Here is an 18,503-nt window from a genome sequence, read left to right as displayed (position 1 = left end):
CACCAAAAATTGAGTTTAGTCTTATCTTAACAAACCATGACAAAGGTCCAGTCTATTCCACTGTTTTCCACTTTTAGTCTTCCTCATAAAACACATTTACAGATTATTTAACATTGTTATAGACTTCTCTGATTTACTTCCTTCTGGAAGACGCTAATAGTCCTGATGTTCCAACTTAGACCTAATTAGCAATAAGCAGAGTTGACGTTTACTCTGTGTGTCTTAAGTGTCAATACTGCATTACAGTGGGGGTGGTGAAATTTGAGCCATTTGCTTCCTTTCTGCTTTTTAGAGTAGGTCAAGCAGTCTGACATTCTTGACCCTTACCCAGTTTGCAATTCACTGTAGTGCTTCCCATACCTTTCTCTGGAGATCTGCTGCCTAGATAGCCATTCTTCATTAATATTTGTTGATATTATTTGTTGATATTTGTTGATTATTGTAGTCTAGCATTTTGCACTTCTTCACTTACATACTATTTATATTAAAGCCTTTCTCTACTTGTCAAGATCATTCTGAAACCTAATCCTGTCCTCTGCAAAGTGCTTGCAGCTTTTCAAGTGGGTATCAACTGCAGATTTAATAAACATTTTCTCTATCCCACTATCCAGAGAAAACCTTATCTCTTTCCAGAGAAAACCACTTGACAGAATCCCATCCTTCTTGTTTGACAGTGAACCACTGATCACTACTCCTTGAAAATATAATTCCAAGCCAGAGAAGGATAAATCATATCATACTTTTTGGCTACTTTTGCTTCAGCATTTATTTTAAAGACAAATATTCAACTGATCTGATGTCAATTAACCTTGGTGGCAGGACTACTGGTTAGAAACTGCTCTTACAGTATCTTCCTCAAGACCAAGTTTCCCTACTTTTCTTTAGGAGCGCCTTTATATTATTTTTATAAGTCATTAAAAAACCCACACTTATCACCTACCCCATCTACTCAAGACCTGTTATCATGTCATAGAAGGAAATGAGATTGTTTTACACGATTTATTTTTGACAAATCCATTTTGGCCATTGTTTAGCATCTTTTTATTTTCTCGGGGATTACAAACAGATGATCTGCTCAAGTGTCTTTCAAGGAATTCAATTTAGGCTGACTGGTCTATAATTCCCTGGGTCTTTATGTATTTTTTGGAAAGATAGACACAAAGGTTTCTTCCCTCCCCTTAAAATTCACTTACTTTTTATCCCTTAATTCTCAAAGCTCATAAGGGAAGAGTCTAAGATTTCTTAAGTACTCCACAGTGAATCAATTGTGCCAGACAATTTGAAAATATCCGTCTCATCTAAGCAGACTCTAACCTACTCCTACCCCTCTTAACTAGTTTTAATTATGCTAGTCTTCAGAACAGTCAGCCTTTTCTTAAATAAATGCTGAGGAAGGAAAAACAACAACAAAGCAACCACAAAACTGGCATGCCTCTATTAGTTTTGCCTCTCTTGTCAATTAACGGGCCAGCTCTTTCCCTTGTCTTGTTCTGATTAATTACTTAAAGGCTGTCTTCTTTTAACTGCTGTATTGTTAAAACCACACTTAAGGCACTTGGTCCGTGCTTTATTTCAATTTCTATGACCAAAATGTTGCTCAGGGTAAAACTCAGAAGATTTGGAGGGTGCATAATATGTGATCTTATCAGTTCTGGAGCTTCAGTCATTTCTGTCTCAGTAAGCTCCTCCAGTACTTTCAGCCATAGACTTAACAGGTTTTGTCCCTCCAATGTTCAGACTGATCAGACTGATGCTTATAATAAGTCAGCACACAAAAGGAACGCAGTGAAGTTTTTAAGTGAACAAATGTCAGGATACAAGCCTCCTTCAAAATCATACACTTTGGCAAGTCAAAGAGCATAAAGGAACCTTTGCAACAACAACAAAAAAAATGATTTTTTTTGCACTTGGGTGCAATGATCTTGGAGCAAAAAAGCAGTCAACGGAAAGCACAGTTAGTTTTTACTATAGACGGTCAAATAAGCACAGAAGGGAATTAATTTTATTCAGTACAGCAAATGCGACCAAAGCCAAACAGTGGGTCTGTTTCTTTTTACTTAATTGCCATTAATGGAGGAACTAGCTCCTTGGAAATCTGACATTACTAGTTCTCTTTGTGCATTGGAAATTATGCAAATCTTACCTCAGAGAACCTTTGTACGTCCTGGGTTAAAGTTCCTACTCTCTTCCACTGATAATATTTGAGTAACTTCAAAATTGCTGGATTCACTGCGTTATCAGATGGCACCGTCCGGAAGAAATAAGGATATTTTTTCTTATCAGCCAACTCTGGGGTTGTTGCTGCAAACGAAAGCTGAAAAAAAATCAAGCAACAAAAAAAGGAAAGTCAGCATAAGTCATCTAGCAGCCAGAAGAAAAACTTTGCTCTTCTCAGTGCAACAAAACACAATCCACGCATTGCGGTCCTATAAAGAATTTTCATCATCATACAGCTTGGAAGTCCTACCAGCACCATTTACTTATTTACTTTTAAAGGGATTTTTGAAATACCTTAGTTCTATAAACCACCTGCCATAAAATTAAACTAGGGAATCTTCAAAGTCAGTGGTGTAAAATCCTTGGTTTGAGATCATGCAGCTTACATATTGCACAGAGGAGGAAGCTCTAAGGAAGTAAATCTCTAGGATGAATTCCCCATCAACTTCCTTCTATGTATGCTTCATAAAGTTGAGAATTGTTCCAAGGCGATATTCTCAAACTCTTATGTATCTTTGAATTAGAGGGTGAACCTCTAGTAGCACCTCTTCATATCTTCAGGTAATAGAAAAGGTATCAGAAACGGAGAATAATGCCGGCAGACAAGGCTGCAGTCAGAAGTTTACCTGACTCCCAGTTTCCTCCACTGAAGCAGCCCCCTGTCATCTTTGTTATCAAAGGGGACTCAGTGGCTAATTCTACACATCTGAAAACACCAGAATTTGCACATGGTTTGAGAATGCTTATAATGAGAGAAACGAGGAAACCTGTTTACACACAGAAAAAAAAAAATAAATCAGAAAACGTCACTGAATTCTTCTGCTGAAGTCAAAGGCAGCATATTTTTGTGAATTCTGCTCTATTCTATATTTTTGTGAATGATTTTCAGGGAGTGTTATGAAGGGAATGCCTGCATATTCACATTCTGAAAATGCCCCCAATCCAAAAATACTTGTGGTTACTTTCTCTAGTATTTTTTAGGTTTCTAGGAAAGTGTTTTTCAAGCTTTTTTTCTCAGCCATGCATAGCAGCTGAGGATTTTTTAAAGTAACAATTTAATGCAAATTGCTTTGACTGTTGAAAAATAATCTCCCTAATACAGTCGTGTTAAGTCTTTCAAACTCAACAAACAGTCATGAAGCGTAGTTGAATTCAAGCCTATATATGTACATCCAACCACAGTATTAAGTTTACACTTTATTCAATCAGGCATTTGGTATATTTGAGCTAGAAACCCTCTTTTGAAAGTCAGAATAGACAATTTCAATCTGAAATAATAGATTTAACTTTTTCTTCATGTTTCTTCATAAAAATCTAGATTTAGCCTGTCAGAGCCAGGATTCATTCTCTGATTTCGGACTCAACAAAGAACATATTGCATTGTTATATCCTCCTAAACCTGAACAGAGTTTATTTTCCTTAATGAAATTAATTAAAATCACTGAAATCCAAACAACTTGAAGTGTGTATAACTGGACAGTCTACACTCTACCATTCCAAAAGAGAAGATTCTTTCTCTTCACCAGTCATTAGCTAGAGGGGATTTTTAAGACCTTCTACTACCATGTAAGTCTTAAGGTAAAAAAATTTTAATATAGCAACTACTCTTTTATTAGATTTTATTTAAAAAATATGCTATGAGTTACTGTGATATTGTGGTCCTGGTTTTCCAAAACAATACTGTTTAGCTCACTTTAAACTTCATAACACTTAGTAATCAGCAGTGAGTTTGTGAAGAGCTGATTTCAAAGGAAAAAGAATGAAGGTCTGCCAGTAGACCTAGCCAGCTTTTTTGTCTAGCCTTGTAATGCTGAACATCATGCATCCACTGCACAATGAAAGTGGAAATAAGGACCTGTCTCTGACTGAAAAAGAGAGAAAACGTGAATTTCAAAATCCAGCATGAAGAGGAAAGCCTCTCAGCAGCCTGGCGCAGCTTGCAGCCTGGTGGCTGCAAAGGACTTGCTTTTCAACTTATTATGGTTTTGGATCGAACATAATTTGATTGATCCTGAAGAAAAAGTAGTAAGGAGCAACACCGAAGTAACAGTAGTGACAAGCAACATTGGCAACGTTCACCTAACTCAGGTTCACAGAATGGTAAATTTTTCTGATCGGAAGTACAAAAAACCTTAGTAATGAGGAGCGTCTCTAGAGCTGTGAGCTGGCTTTTGGGCACAGATCTGTGATTTAAGTGTGTCAATTCAGATCCACCCTTTGACATTTTAGTGACTTAAACAAAGTGCCTAAATGAGTATCCTAATTGCCCAGATTTCCTTGGGAAACAATGAAGCAAAACCTTAGCTCTCTTCATTGATTGAAGAAAGATGAAGAAGGCTCATAACTTAGATTTCTCAGCCATGTAAAGTGAGATGAGATGAATCCAGGTTTATGTATAATACTAATGACACTTGAATTACAAAAGAACATTTCTCTTAATTTTCTTTTTGAAAAAAGGTTTTATTCAAATATAAAACGGGAAAATTTCATGGTTAAACAATTCTTGGAATGTAGGAAATGTTCCAAGGCCTTTTTTTCAAGTATCACACAGAGCATGGTTAGTCTCATTCTGCATCACTTTGCCATTTTATCAAGACACTCATGAGAGATGGCTGAATAATCTGAAATAGTTATGTCAGTCTTCCCTCCCTGTCCCCCCGCCCCACTTCTTTCTCACAAAAGTTAACTCATTGAAAATATTTAACTCTTCACAAAACTGCCCCTACGAGAGTTTGAGGACATGCAATGAACTTAACCCAACAATCACCGCGCTCCATATTCTGCTTTGAGGGGGGGACAAGGAGGGCGAAGGAAGAAGAAAACCCACCTCATTATGTTTTAAAAAGTGGTAATGAAAAGTTCATGTTAATAAATAAATTGATACCACGTAAGCTTACTGGAAAAGTACGTGATATAGCACAACTATATGGAAATATCAGTAAAATATTCACAGCAAAATCTTTAAGCTATGTGATAAAACAAGTAAGTTCACAACACAGACCACCCACATATGCACTGAGATGGTACAGCCCTTCTTAACTGACCATAAATCCTCTGTATTTCAGGGCTCAAGTTGTTTATTCATGGCTGATTTGAACCTACTGAAAGGCAAACTTTTCACAGTTTCTTCACTTCATTCTACAGCACTGAAAGCCATAGACAGCTCATTCCGCTTTTTGTTACAGGAATTTCTTTTTATAACTTTTACGTATTTAGTCAAAAATATGGATGAATAGCAATCCTACCGCTCATACAACTCTTTGCAAACTACAAAAGTACTATTTTTCACATTACTGTTCATATTTTCATATATATATATATAAAAAAAATACACATATCAGTTTGAATACCGTCAGAAAAACTGAACCTACTTCTCAGGCCATCCCGCAGAAATCTTTCTTTAGAATATCTGCTTACAATTTGATACAATTTGTGAGCAACTGTTTCTGGACTTAAAATGAGTGTGTGTAGGGAAACGTATAAACAATGACTCAGAGATTTCAGAGATGATACAGAATTTCAGAATTTAAAACTTTTAAATGGTAAAGAAGATAACATTTACCACTCAAGTAAGAATATTAACTATAGTACAAAATGAGAACCAAATAGACCAAGGTATTGAAAACCAAATGTTTATTTCTTCATAAAAGCCATAATTTAGTAAAAGTTCTTCTGCCTTAATATCACAATTAAGTCTGCTCAAATTCTAAAATGAAAGACTTTATTTAACAGCTAAACTGCACTGTTTCTCACTTCTTATATTATTCCTATTGCTTGTGTGATCACTACATAAATGGATTATAGTTAGCAGAGTTTCGTCAGAAGGCTTTTTTGGTCTGCACACTTTAAAGAAAACCAATAATGTTAATACCCTAGAAATCATTCAAGTTGGGCGTCAGTATGAAAGGAATCAGTGCAGAAGGACTTTGAAATTACGTCACCTGAAGTTGATTTGCTCATATGTTTAGCTTACTGTGGTGTTGTGCCTGTAATATACCCGACAGACCACGTGGGAGCAAAAGCACAGAGGTCCACAAAGGGTGACTGCGAGCCAGTATTTTAGACGAAGTCCCAACCCCACTGAAGTCAGGGCCAAAACTCCCACCAACTTTCTCAGAGCCCAAATTTCACGCCTGTGATCTGAGTACCTGGAAATCAGATCTCGTTAATGATATTTAAACCACACCGAGGTAATTGTAACTCTGTAGGTCACCCTGACATTTTGCAGTACGCCTAGACTCAGATCTGTAGTCGTGCAGATTCTTCTGTTCGAGAGATAAGTACAGGGCTGGCTCTAAAGTGAGATGAGTAGTTGTGCTTCATCGCTAGCAATGGAGAAGCAGAGCAGAAACATCGCTAATGGCTTTATCTTACCCTGTAAATAGAAAGCAAGCAACAAATAACAGTTCTGGAATGGGTCCAAAGCAAAATAATTCAGGAAATGGTGTGAAATAGAAAAACAACAAAACATAAAAGATGATGCAGAAAGGACCTGATAGGACTATGTGTGTAAAAGTGTGTCTTACAGTAAAGAGTTTTGAGGTCATAAAATGTAGGACATTTTTATACTTTAAAAAAAAAAAAAAAAAAAAGCAGCTTGGAAATTATCCAAATTTTACTTTCAGGTTGAAAAAAAACCAACCAAACGTTATTCCACAGAAGACAAGGGAATTTCTTTGGCTTCACACTGACAGTGAAAGTAGAATTTGACAATGGAGAGAACAGGAGAGGACAAAATGTTATACAACTATTATGAGAAATGCTTCAGCCTAATATGACAGATGGGCAGGTTAAGGAATTTGAACTGGCGGACTTTGCCAAAAAACTGAGAAACATACAGAAGAATTTTACTAAGGAGGTGTTGGGGTCAGGCATGTGTTTTAACAAATTAAATTTTATCCAGAAAGATGATACTTTTTGAAACAGGAAAACATTAATTTTATTGAATATCCACACAGTTTCAGGGAAGGGTTGCAATCAACAATAGCTAGAGTGAAGTGAAAAAAAAAAAATGTTAAAGCGTAGAAAGGAACAATTCTGCACAAGGGGAGTAGAAGCTAGCTCTGTAACCCAACCTGAAGCTGAAATGAGGCGTGGTAGATTAAACCAAGAACATCAATCTAAACTGCTTTCAAGTTAAAGCAAGCACGCTCCTGTCTTAGGGAAGTAACAATGAGGTCCGTCAAAAAAAAAAATTAGTACAGAAGCATGGACGGTAAGATGATAAGCTCTAGCATTCATTTAAGAAAATGGGATGAAACAACTAGTGAAATCAATGGGAAAGACTAGGAGTTATGTAAGAGAGGATGGATATTAGAGAGCTGGAACAAAATTAGAAAAGGAAACTACACTATAGAGAGAGTGCACGTCCCGTATAGAAGTCCAGAGGCTGGAAGCTGGAAGGTTGAAGCCACTCTGCAGCCCCAAGAACTCCAGAGGGAAGGGAAGCCGCCAGAAAAGGCAAGAGATCTTCTGGTGTTCGGTTGTTTTACTATCTCTAGGGAGCACTTATGTTTAATTTTTGTCACTGTAATAACATACCGAAACCTGAGGAAAAATAAAAGTGCTGAACTATCCCTGGGGTAAGCCGTCACCCTAATCTAAGGCAACAGGTCTGTTTAAGTGTCACGTGCATTTAAGAGGGCTGTATTAGTGGAAGCAAATCAATAACAGAAACCCTTAGCAAAGTTATTGTAGGTCCATAAAGCCAAGAGGGTAGGAAACTGCACTGCCCTCATAAAGCAAAGAGTGGAGTGGCTAGAGCCACTTATCTAGCGAGATAAAGCATCTCCCACCACAAACTCCCCAGAAGCTCAAAGGCCCCCAACATCTGGCAGGAGGTGCCAAAGCATCTGGATTTGTCAATCCCAAATTGAGAATGAGGTATTGTTCTCAGCACTCGCCTCTCCAAAGGAGAAGGCTGTGAAACAAAGCTACACGCTGTGTTGTTCATGCAGTATTATACATTGGAGGGGAAAAAGAAAAGAAAAAAAAAACCAAAACAAAAAGAAAAAAGGTGCCTTTAGGTAACAGGGTAGTCTCCCTTTAATAAAATGTCGTCTGCTAAGACAACTGATTCATGTTTGCAAATGGGGAAAATTAGCTTATTGAGCACCAGAGAGATTAGCTTAATTTTCCCAGGCTTGTGCACTGTGGCTTGTACAAGTATTTTATTAATGATCGCTAGAAATTTAAATCTGCCCCTGTTGCTGCAAAACTGGTCTTGACAGAGAGTTTTTTTATACATGGCAGAAATCACCTGTAATGTACCTTTTCTAGAAAGCCAAATTATGCTGATAAATCAACATCGCTAAACAGGATATAAAGCGCTGATTTGACCGATCGGTGATATCATTTATTGTCATCATAACTAAAGATTGCACATCGCGTATGCTTAGATAGGAAGCAATATCTCCTGTGAAAAAGGAAAATGCAACTAATTCTTTCCAAAAAGGAGGCAATATGTCAGAAAGCTCCATAGAAAATATAATGGTACAACGTTGCACATATAGAATCTTGTCGCAGGAAAATAATGAGGACGAAACTCAGGAAGATGATAATCTGCAGCAACGTATACTCGTGACACCAAACACCATTCCTTTGTGTGCCTTGCCAGGAACCCTAAAGCTTTGACAAGCCTGTGCCAACAATAATAATACTTGAGTGCGGGCATGTGATGACTTGATGGTCCCAGGAGCTAGAAGAACCAGAATGGAAACTAATGATTAATGAAGAGTTAAAAGATTTGCCTGCCGCAACTCTTGAGACAGCATTAGATGATGTCATGTAATGAGTGAAACAATATATTCTTAACCCAAAGACAGAGCATAGATTGAAGCGTAACGAGGAAATTGCATTTTTAATTGAACAGTAATTGATGTTTTGCAATAAATTTTAAAAGATGCAAAATTTAAAGATTTCAGTTAAATGTTAATTCACTATTTAAAGATTAACGATAACCTTACTATACAAGCCAACTTGCGCAGACATGAAGTCAAACTACCACTGAACTTGATCTTACCACTAGTGAAGTTATGAATAGATTTAAATATAATAACAATACTTGGAATAGGAAAATAGTGATATATTATCAAGAAGAATATTAAAGAGAACCTTAAGAAATACAAGATAGCACGTAAAGTAAAAAAGTGATATATTAGACTGCTCCTTCCCACCACAATACAAGAAATGTATCATGTAATTAACTTCGATGGATGATTTAGAGAAAAGGTACATGGAAATGACATTGCAAAGATGGTCGCAAACACCTATATATTTGGAAAATATTTCAACATAAGAAGATAAGTGCAGCAATTTCATTGATGGAGACACCGCATAGATCTTCAAAGTGGGTGAAAGCAGCACACGGTAATAAAGATCAAGAAACAAAGATAACGTTTCTTGACAATTTGCTTGCACAGCTGCTGGTGATGAGTGTCTACGTACAGACAGTAAAGGAGCTGCTTCTGAACCAGACCTAGGAATCAAAGAGCCAGTCTTCCCTACCAGCTATACTCGAATTCTGATCCCCAAATAGCACAGGTGACGCACTAACATAATTTGAAAGAAGAAAGAAGGAGGACTAAAGAAGAAAACATTAACAAGAAATTACGCTTTTCCAGCAGTGGTAAATCATCTGCATTTTCACCTGTCATAAGTACTCTTGAATATTTACTTGAATGAAAGCTCTGGAGACTCCATCATACTTACGCTCAGAAGATTTTATGGGATTGGACAAACTTCAGTGCTGTAACAAATAAAACTAACGAACATTAAAAAAATGCTCTGTATGGGCTTTCATTATGACAGTTGCAAGGGCAAAATAAAAGTCTGGGAGAATATCTATGATGGCTCACTAGCTGGTAAATGGGCAGGATGCCTCATCCAAATGGGAACATAAAAATACACATTGTATTAAACACACTGGACAAGAATGGATCTATGGACGAACATCCCTTTCATCATCCGTAACACATTACCCATCTGATTAGAGCTAGTGTTCCTTTTAAAATCAGACGTTTTGCCAAATACTCCTGCCCAATATCATCTGCCATTACCTTCATTAATTCTATGTCTGAAATTGCTTCCACTGACTGCCTTTTGGCACCTGGGAGTTTCCAGAAAAAGCACTTCCAGCTGGTCTCAAGGTTGGAAGGCACACGCCTCCACGCTGATGGTATTTCAGTGAATTAATCCAATCACAATAAGATTGATATTCAGCTGCATGCTGCTCTGGAGACATTTCAGGAAGCAATTCTGGCTACTGAATGAATCAATATTTTTGAGGATAGAAACTGGTTTAGATAAAATAAAATCCATATGAGAAGTACTTCAGCTGAAAGATGTGTGCCTATAGGCTAACGGGAAAGGAGCGCTCAGTCCTGTTTGCTTCTCGCTTGGGTAGCCTGACCAACTCCCAACACAACTCGGTGGGAACTGCAGATGTCTGAATGCAAGGAGTCAGACCAGACGATACAGTTCAGTCTGTAGGGGTTAAAATTTTCTACTCCCATCGAGTCTCTGGGTTATGTTGAAGAACAGTGTTTGAATTGATCCTCAGCTGAAGGGTGTGGGGTTTTTTTTGTTTTCAAGTAATGGAGAGGATAAACAGCAACTGAAAATTGTAGCAGTTCTGTTGAAAAAAAAAAAAATGAAGAAAACAATTTACACATTAGCATTACGGCTTCACCTGCCTCTCGGACTGGAAGATTGATTAAAACTTCCAGCCACCTGTTCACACCAGCCAGAGTCTATGTTTTTTGCAGAAAAAACTAAGTTAAAGGAATTCCTAGAACAACACTTCAGGTGAACAGAAAATAGAAGAGTTACCAGTGTTCAGAGCAGAATGAAGTTACAGATCAAATCATAGAATTGCCTAGGTTGAAAGGGACCTTTAAGATCATCGAGTCCAATCATCAACCAAACACTGCCAAAACCACCATAAAACAACGTCCCTAAGCACCACGTCTACCCGTCTTTTAAATATCTCCAGGGATGACGATTCCACCACTTCCCTGGGCAGTCTCTTCCAATGTTTGACAACCCTTTCAGGGAAGAAATTTTTCCTAATATCCAATCTAAACCTCCCCTGCCATAACTTGAAGCCATTTCCTCTTGTCCTATCGCATGTTACTTGCGAGAAGAGACTAACCCCAAAGTCCAAATAACGGGATCCATTGTAAGTTCTAAGAAATACTCCCTAACAAACCTAATATAGAATCATAGAATGGTTTGGGTTGGAAGGGACCTTAAAGATCATCTAGTTCCAACCCCCTGCCATGGGCAGGGACACCTCCCACTAGACCAGACTGCTCAAAGCCCCATCCAGCCTGGCCTTGAACACTTCCAGGGATGGGGCATCCACAACTTCCCTGGGCAACCTGTTCCTATTCACGTTACTTCTGAGACATGCCAAGGAGGTATATCATGGAGTTATCAAGAGTGTCCTTCAATTCAATGGTTAGCAGTGCAACCAGTAAAGTTGATGGAGACTTTGTGATTTATAGTTTCAGTCGGTAACCAGCTGAACATGAGGCAGAATCATGTCAAATGGATTACCCCATAAAAAGTCAAAATTCACCGAATCACAGAATTATAGGGTTGTAAGGGACCTCTGGAGATCATCTAGTCCAATCCCCCTGCCAGGGCAGGGTCACCTAGAGCAGGTTGCACAGGAAGGCGTCCAGGTGGGTTCTGAATGTCTCCAGAGACGGAGTCTCCACCACCTCTCTGGGCAGCCTGTTCCAGTGCTCTGCCACCCTCAAAGTAAGGACGTTCCTCCTCATGTTTAAGTGGAATTTCCTATGTTTAAGTTTGTGCCTGTTACCTCTTGTCCTGTCCCCAGGCACCACTGAAAAGAGCCTGGCCCCATCCTCCTGACACCCACCCTTTAAGTATTTATAAGCGTTGATAAGATCCCCCCTCAGATGTCCCTTTTCAAGACTGAAGAGACACAAATCCCTCAGCCTTTCTTCATAAGAGAAGTGTTCCTGTCCCCTAATCATCTTGGTAGCCCTTTGCTGCACCCTCTCCAGCAGTTCCCTGTCCCTCTTGAACCGGGGAGCCCAGAACTGGACACAGTACTCCAGATGCGGCCTCACCAAGGCAGAGTAGATTCAGCATCAGGCTTGATTCTTTCGCTATTAATGGCAAATAAACAACTACTATCCCCTTTTCATTGCATATTTCTTCTGACCATTCATTTGAAAAGGTCTGCCACAGTTTGAAGCAGATCTTGGAAAGAAAATAGAAAAGGTATTTAGGGAATAAATCTGGCAATCATTAATTGCTTTTTCTGCTCTCCACAAAACATTTTAAGATCTACATTAAGCACAAATCATTTACACCTAACATAGGTGTTCTGCCTACTACTAGAGGCTGACCAGAGCATTGACATTAAATGGCAGATCTACAGAAGTTGCTGCAAAATTTGTTTTCATTTCCAAACAGAATAAAAGACAAAATCCTTTGAGCATTTTCGTAAATGGAACTGCATTGCAAAAGAGGGCTGTGTATCTTTGTCACACTCAGTTGCTTAGCATTTGGCTACTGGCCTGGATTATACCAGAATTCAGCTTCAAATCCTTTCTCTGCTTCAGTCACAGCATTATTGTTTATCCCAAATCAAGCAGAGTCTCCTACACTCATACTTTGCTACGCGGCTTGCTTGTCTCTTGTCTATAACAGATTATCCTCAAAATACAGTGAAAAGCAACAACTTTGTAAAATATTTCACCTGTGATAAAACCGGCTGTATTGCCATAATTCATTGAAAAAAAATAAATAAATTATTTCCAGACCTATTCACAACAGCGTGTTCCTGGCTGCCTGCCCCAAACTATTATCATTCTATTAGTATTGTTTGTTTGTCAGACTTCATCCAGCTAACACATGTTAAAGCTACAGATGTTCTGTCTACATTTGGATTTTAAATAAGATATCTGTTTTATTATTTTTTCCCCCCCTCTAAATGATGAAAAGGAGGGAAAAACTTCCCCAGTACAAAGACACCTTAATTGTGCAGTACGGGTATGTCTTGCTCTTGTGAGCAAACGAACCCTGCACTCTATTGGAAACGGGAAGGGCCACTGGTGAGATTTAAGATGAGAACTCCCCCGTTGCTCTGTGGAGTGGATACCCTAACACAGTCCCAATTCTGTCCTTTCCACCTTTCATTTCTTTTACTGGAAATACAGCATCTGAAGAAATGAAGCACACCATGTTAGCTCACTATTTACTGAAATACTCACAAAACCACTTCTTGCACTGCCTGAAGTCATGAATTAGTGGTCTGTTTATTTTTTCATTCTCTAGTTTCAAACCTAAGCAAGAAATCCCAGATTTTTCAAGCCAAACCAAGTGAAATTCTCACTATGCCATGTAGCGATACATAAAGAAGCTGTTTACTCTATATGGAGCAGCACAGCTCTGAGACGCCTTATCAGGTCCTGGGAGTAATAATTCGGAGCTAATTCTGCAATCTGCCTGAGCTAATTTGCCTTTTCTTTCAGGTCCGTAACTTTTCTGATATCTCAGCGTTGCGTGCTGCAGTCACACCCCACCAGAAGTGTTTAGAGAGTAGTCTGACATCGGTTGCTTGGAACTGCTCCTTCTCTAATAACGGATAAAGAGGGGTTATGCTACAGAAATCAAGAGCTTGCTGGAGGGGAGGCGATGAAATAAAAACTGATAAAAAAATCAGGGAACTTCCTTTGCCAACAGACGTTGTCAGCAAAATAAGTACTGCCTGCCCAGCAGCAAGGGCAACTGGGGTTACATTGCCACTAAAAACCTTCAGCAGAAATGCCAATCACAATTATGATTATAATATATTTGGCATTAAAATGTCAAATATGTTGTTGATCCTTCTCTAAGAAATAACCAAGATCATATACTTTATGGTTTTCTTTAGCTGCAGTCAATACAGATTTTAACCAGATGCTCTAAATAGAAAGCTACATGTACAAAACCTTTTAGTAACGTACGCAACTAGGAAATGTTCATGCAGATCTATTCAGACAATGCGAATCACAAAATTATTTGTCAACTTAAAGCTGTATTCTGTTGTTTCTAATCTGTGAGTGGCTGTAAAAAAATCTTACGAGGCATTGTAGTCTACTTTTATAAAATAAAAAATGGCAAACCGTCATGGTCTGAATACAGTTACAAAACAAAAATCCTGGCTCGAGTGTCACTGAGGAAGTGGAAGAAAGCACAAGCGTTTCCTCCTGGTGGAACTGGCGCCTCCAGGACATCAGCTAATTGTTGCCTGAGTAACCCTCAATGTGTTTTTTTTCAATACTTTTGCCTTGCAGGTCACTTCAGCAGTTACAATTAATTTAATAAGTGTTTCTTTATGTCTGCATTTGGTTTTAAGTACAGTACTTGCCCCTGGTCTTAGAGTGCATGCTGGGTAGAAAGCATTAACGTTATCTACACCATTTAGTATTACGCACACTTCAATAAGATCTCTCAACCATTTTTTGTTAGTTGCTGCCATCATCCTAGTTCCTGCAGGCTGAAAGCTGAATGTTTTCTCTAGACCTCGTTATCTTTTTTGTCACTTACTCCATAAAACCGTTCACTACAATCCCATCTATTCCTGAATATAGTCCTTTATCAATTTGCTCTTTTTACAGTATTTTCCATAACTTAAATCAGCCCAGGTGAGATAAAAACTGAACTACATCATTCCACATCCGTATGTAGTAATAAACCCAATGTAGCCTTAATTTTTCACATGCAAGGAATATCTTTGTGCTTGATCTTTGTCACAGAGCCAGGAAACTGCTTAAGAACATAGTTTAATTTTAAATATTTCAAGAGTTATATTGATTTGAGAGAAGGAACTCATATATGAAAACTCAGTACATGCATATTAGAATTTGGTAGTGCTTATTAGTTTTGGAAGGCTGGTTTAAATATCATCTTTCCTAATTCAATCTCATGTAATTCATTATTTATTACTCACATCTCATGTGCAGTGATTAAGTTGTAATTTTTAAAGTCACTTGCCTCTTCTCAACCCTCTCATTTGTGATCCAATGTTTTTTTGAATTGCCATTTATTTTTATACAACATTTCTGACCAAATTGTTGTCATATTTGCGCTTTCTTTTTTTTTTTTTTTCCTTTTTTTTTGAAACCATATATCTTATGGCTTTGTCTACGTAGTCTTAACAGTTTACTGACTTTGGCTTCTCTTATTTTGGGTACTGCTGAGTTCTTTTGGTCTTTTTCAAATACTGCTCTTGGACATATTCCTGCCAAGTGTGAACACATCTACTATTTTTACGGCCTCTACATGGGACAAACTCATGATGGGACAAACTCATGATGGGACAAACTCATGATGGGACAAACAGCAGGGCAAACGGAAATCATCTTTGACAAAGGTGACCAGTGCAATTCCAGAGCAGAAAACATAAACCATTAATATTCCAGAAAACATAAACCATTAATATTCAGCCACAGATTTCAGAAATTAAATTTGTGATCTGGATGGCTTTTCCTGAGGAATTACACGTTACCGCATGCTAACACACATTCACGATGAATTCTGAAGTTCTTTCTGCAGTTAAAATAATGTCTGCTTTACCAAGAATGTATATCAAGTGATGCACTAGCAACCTATATTAATGTACTGTGCATCTGGGTGAAAACCAAAATAAGATTAACTATATTTACTGCCTTTTTTACAAGTAGGTTATTCAGAAATTCTCTGAAGTTAAATAGTTAAAGTTGTTAAATGAGCAGCAAATGAGTTCGGGTGTTTTTTTTTTTTTTACCCTTACACTTACCAACTAAAGAGAATTATGTCTTTGACAGTTGAGACTCCCGGTATATTTGATCACTTATGCAGTAACATAGGAGAGGGTAAACCCCAAATCACTCTGTTTAAGCAACAGTAAAAATGAACGTACTTTTCCTAATATATGTATGCTAACTTTGCAGCATGTTCACAGAAATTCCTAGAAATTAATAGGGCGTTCTTTTCTTTTTTTGCTTCTTCTTTTCTTAATTTGATTATAAAATTCATTCAGCCTACTCTCCCTAAGTTACTGGAATTGCCAGGTTCCATTTCTACCACAGTAATAGTCTATTTATTCTCGAGCTTCCTGGGCTCCTGATTTTCCCCTTGTAGAGAGATTCAGATTACTCTGAACAGAAAAGCATCTCCAGAGTACAGATAACGAGTGACCAGAAGGCGGCCAGCTTGAATACAATGTCTTGACCCATTCCAAAACAAGGCTCTGAAGATAGAAAACAGGGAGGAAGCTGTCAGGAAATAAGCAACAGCACAAGAACTGGATAAGACACCCTGAGATAGATGGACAAATGACAAGAGAGAACAGAAGAGGTGCTGTTCGGGGCACAGAAAGACACACTGCAGGGAAAAAAGAAAAAAAAAAAAAAAAAAGACATGAACAGACCAAAACAAAACATGGACAGACACTGTGGACAGATGCAGTGAACGGGCGAATTCTTGGCCTGATTTGAAACCTGCTGAAAGCCCGGCTTTGTGAGTACTTGAGCTGATACATGCAAACACAGGCATCTAAACAGCTGCACGATGACATGGCCACGCGTTCAACTTTGAAGACCTTCAAAGGAACTTCAGAAGGTCTCCAGCTACTGAAAAACATGGGTCACTTGGACCTCAGAGAAGAGTAAGGAGAGGATAGCATATGCTTTCTAAGACTTTCCTTAAGTCTAGATGAGGAATTTTACCTCCCAGTGTATTTACAGCAGTGTCAAGCTTCAAGTTTGATGTGATTTATATTGGTACATGATAACTTCTATTGACTTGCCTGGGATAAACCTTAAGGTGAGATGAATCACTCCCTAGAAGCATCTGCTTCTCACTGCTGTAGGCACTAATGGGAGACTACAGTGACTGTATCAGATGCAGTCACCTACTCTGCTCTTGGTCGAAATGAATGCCATACAAATGATCAGATGTATATAGATATTTTAGCATGTGAAGAAGTGGTGAGGCACCCAGAAGACACCAGCTTCTTAACCCCTGAGGACTTTTAGGTATTTAATTTCTTTAAACGTAAAACTGATGGTGCCTTAATTCTTTGAAAATCATATTAAAAGATAAATACAGCTGTCAGAAAATGTTCAGGCGGATCCATATCTTTACTGTCTGGAAAAATTCTCACTATAGTGCTAAAGTTTAAGGTAACTGAGTTTTCACTGTAATTTCTCTCAATCTAAAAAAATACTTGGAGATTCAGGTCAGGTGTCTCAAAACAGTCTTAACCCTGTCATCATAGCATAATACTTCCACTTCTACATAAACAGCCCAAAGTAACTTACGGGGCAGCTGTTTACTTTGTTGAATAAGAGTTGCCATTTGATGTAGTGATTTTTCGTAGTGTCATCGAGCAAGTTAGACATCATCCCCATGTAACACCCCTCTATGACCAGCAAGCTCATTTACCTTAAACCTCAAGCATCAGCCAAACAATACAATGCCCGTATACTTGCGTCTGCTCCTTTTAAGTTTTTGTACGTATATTCACACTGCTAAGGCTGCAGGCAGACCTGTGGCACATACAAGCCCAACCAAAGTTTGCTGCTGAGACTAAATCAAAGACAACGGACTACGATTTTAACCCGCCCCTTCCTACACTAAGCTGCACGGCTTTGCAGCAGCAGTGTGGCAAAATGGAGGGAAAGAGGATACTGGACAGATACTACAGCCAAACCCAACCCTTTTTCGATTTGGAGAGTTAGGCACAATTAGACCCTTATGACAGCCAGCTAACGATGGAAGAGAGGCAGATGGGCAGGAGGCTTTCTCACTGCTCTTTGCACAAAATGGTGCTCCATAGATATGAATTTTCCCTGGATATGGTAGGGGCCTCAACCAAAAAAGCAAAACAGAGTAAAATGTCAAAAACATACGGTCTCGAAATGTTTTGAATAAGTGGATCCTGAGGGGAAAAAAAAAAGAAAAAGATATATATGGAAGTATTAGAAGTATTAGACTCTCCTGCCCTATGTTGACTGTAAAATATGTTGATGGTGTCAGGATGTCATTCAAATTGTAGTTGTTTCAAGTCCTTTTGTGTTAAAGTGATGTCTACTTTCAAGTTATTGATCAAATAATGGCCCCATTGCTGATGGAAAGGCTTTTTTCTGAATTCACATAAAGCATGTAATAATTCAGAAATTTTGATGCTATTACTTATTGATGTTATTGAGAACTCATAAGCTACACATAAAGATCAATATACATAATTTTCCTATGTTGACAGCCTCTCTCTCTCACTGCCA

The 18,503-nt window shown here is 38.3% G+C and overlaps 1 protein-coding gene across 1 annotated transcript in view; it reads right to left on the bottom strand.

Annotated features, from left to right (window-relative positions):
• GABBR2 (gamma-aminobutyric acid type B receptor subunit 2) overlaps positions 1 to 18,503 on the bottom strand; it is a 491,654-nt gene that overhangs the window by 299,239 nt on the left and 173,912 nt on the right. The window contains exon 3 of the mRNA XM_074576421.1: positions 2,144 to 2,314. Coding sequence (XP_074432522.1) covers positions 2,144 to 2,314 — 171 coding nt within the window. The remainder of the gene's footprint in view (positions 1 to 2,143; positions 2,315 to 18,503) is intronic.

The sequence above is a fragment of the Larus michahellis genome, chromosome 2 (genome assembly GCF_964199755.1).
Source record: "Larus michahellis chromosome 2, bLarMic1.1, whole genome shotgun sequence".
Classification (NCBI taxonomy): Eukaryota; Metazoa; Chordata; class Aves; order Charadriiformes; family Laridae; genus Larus; species Larus michahellis.
The sequence above is the reverse complement of the archived record's forward strand: the minus strand, read 5'-3'. Positions and strand labels throughout refer to the sequence as shown.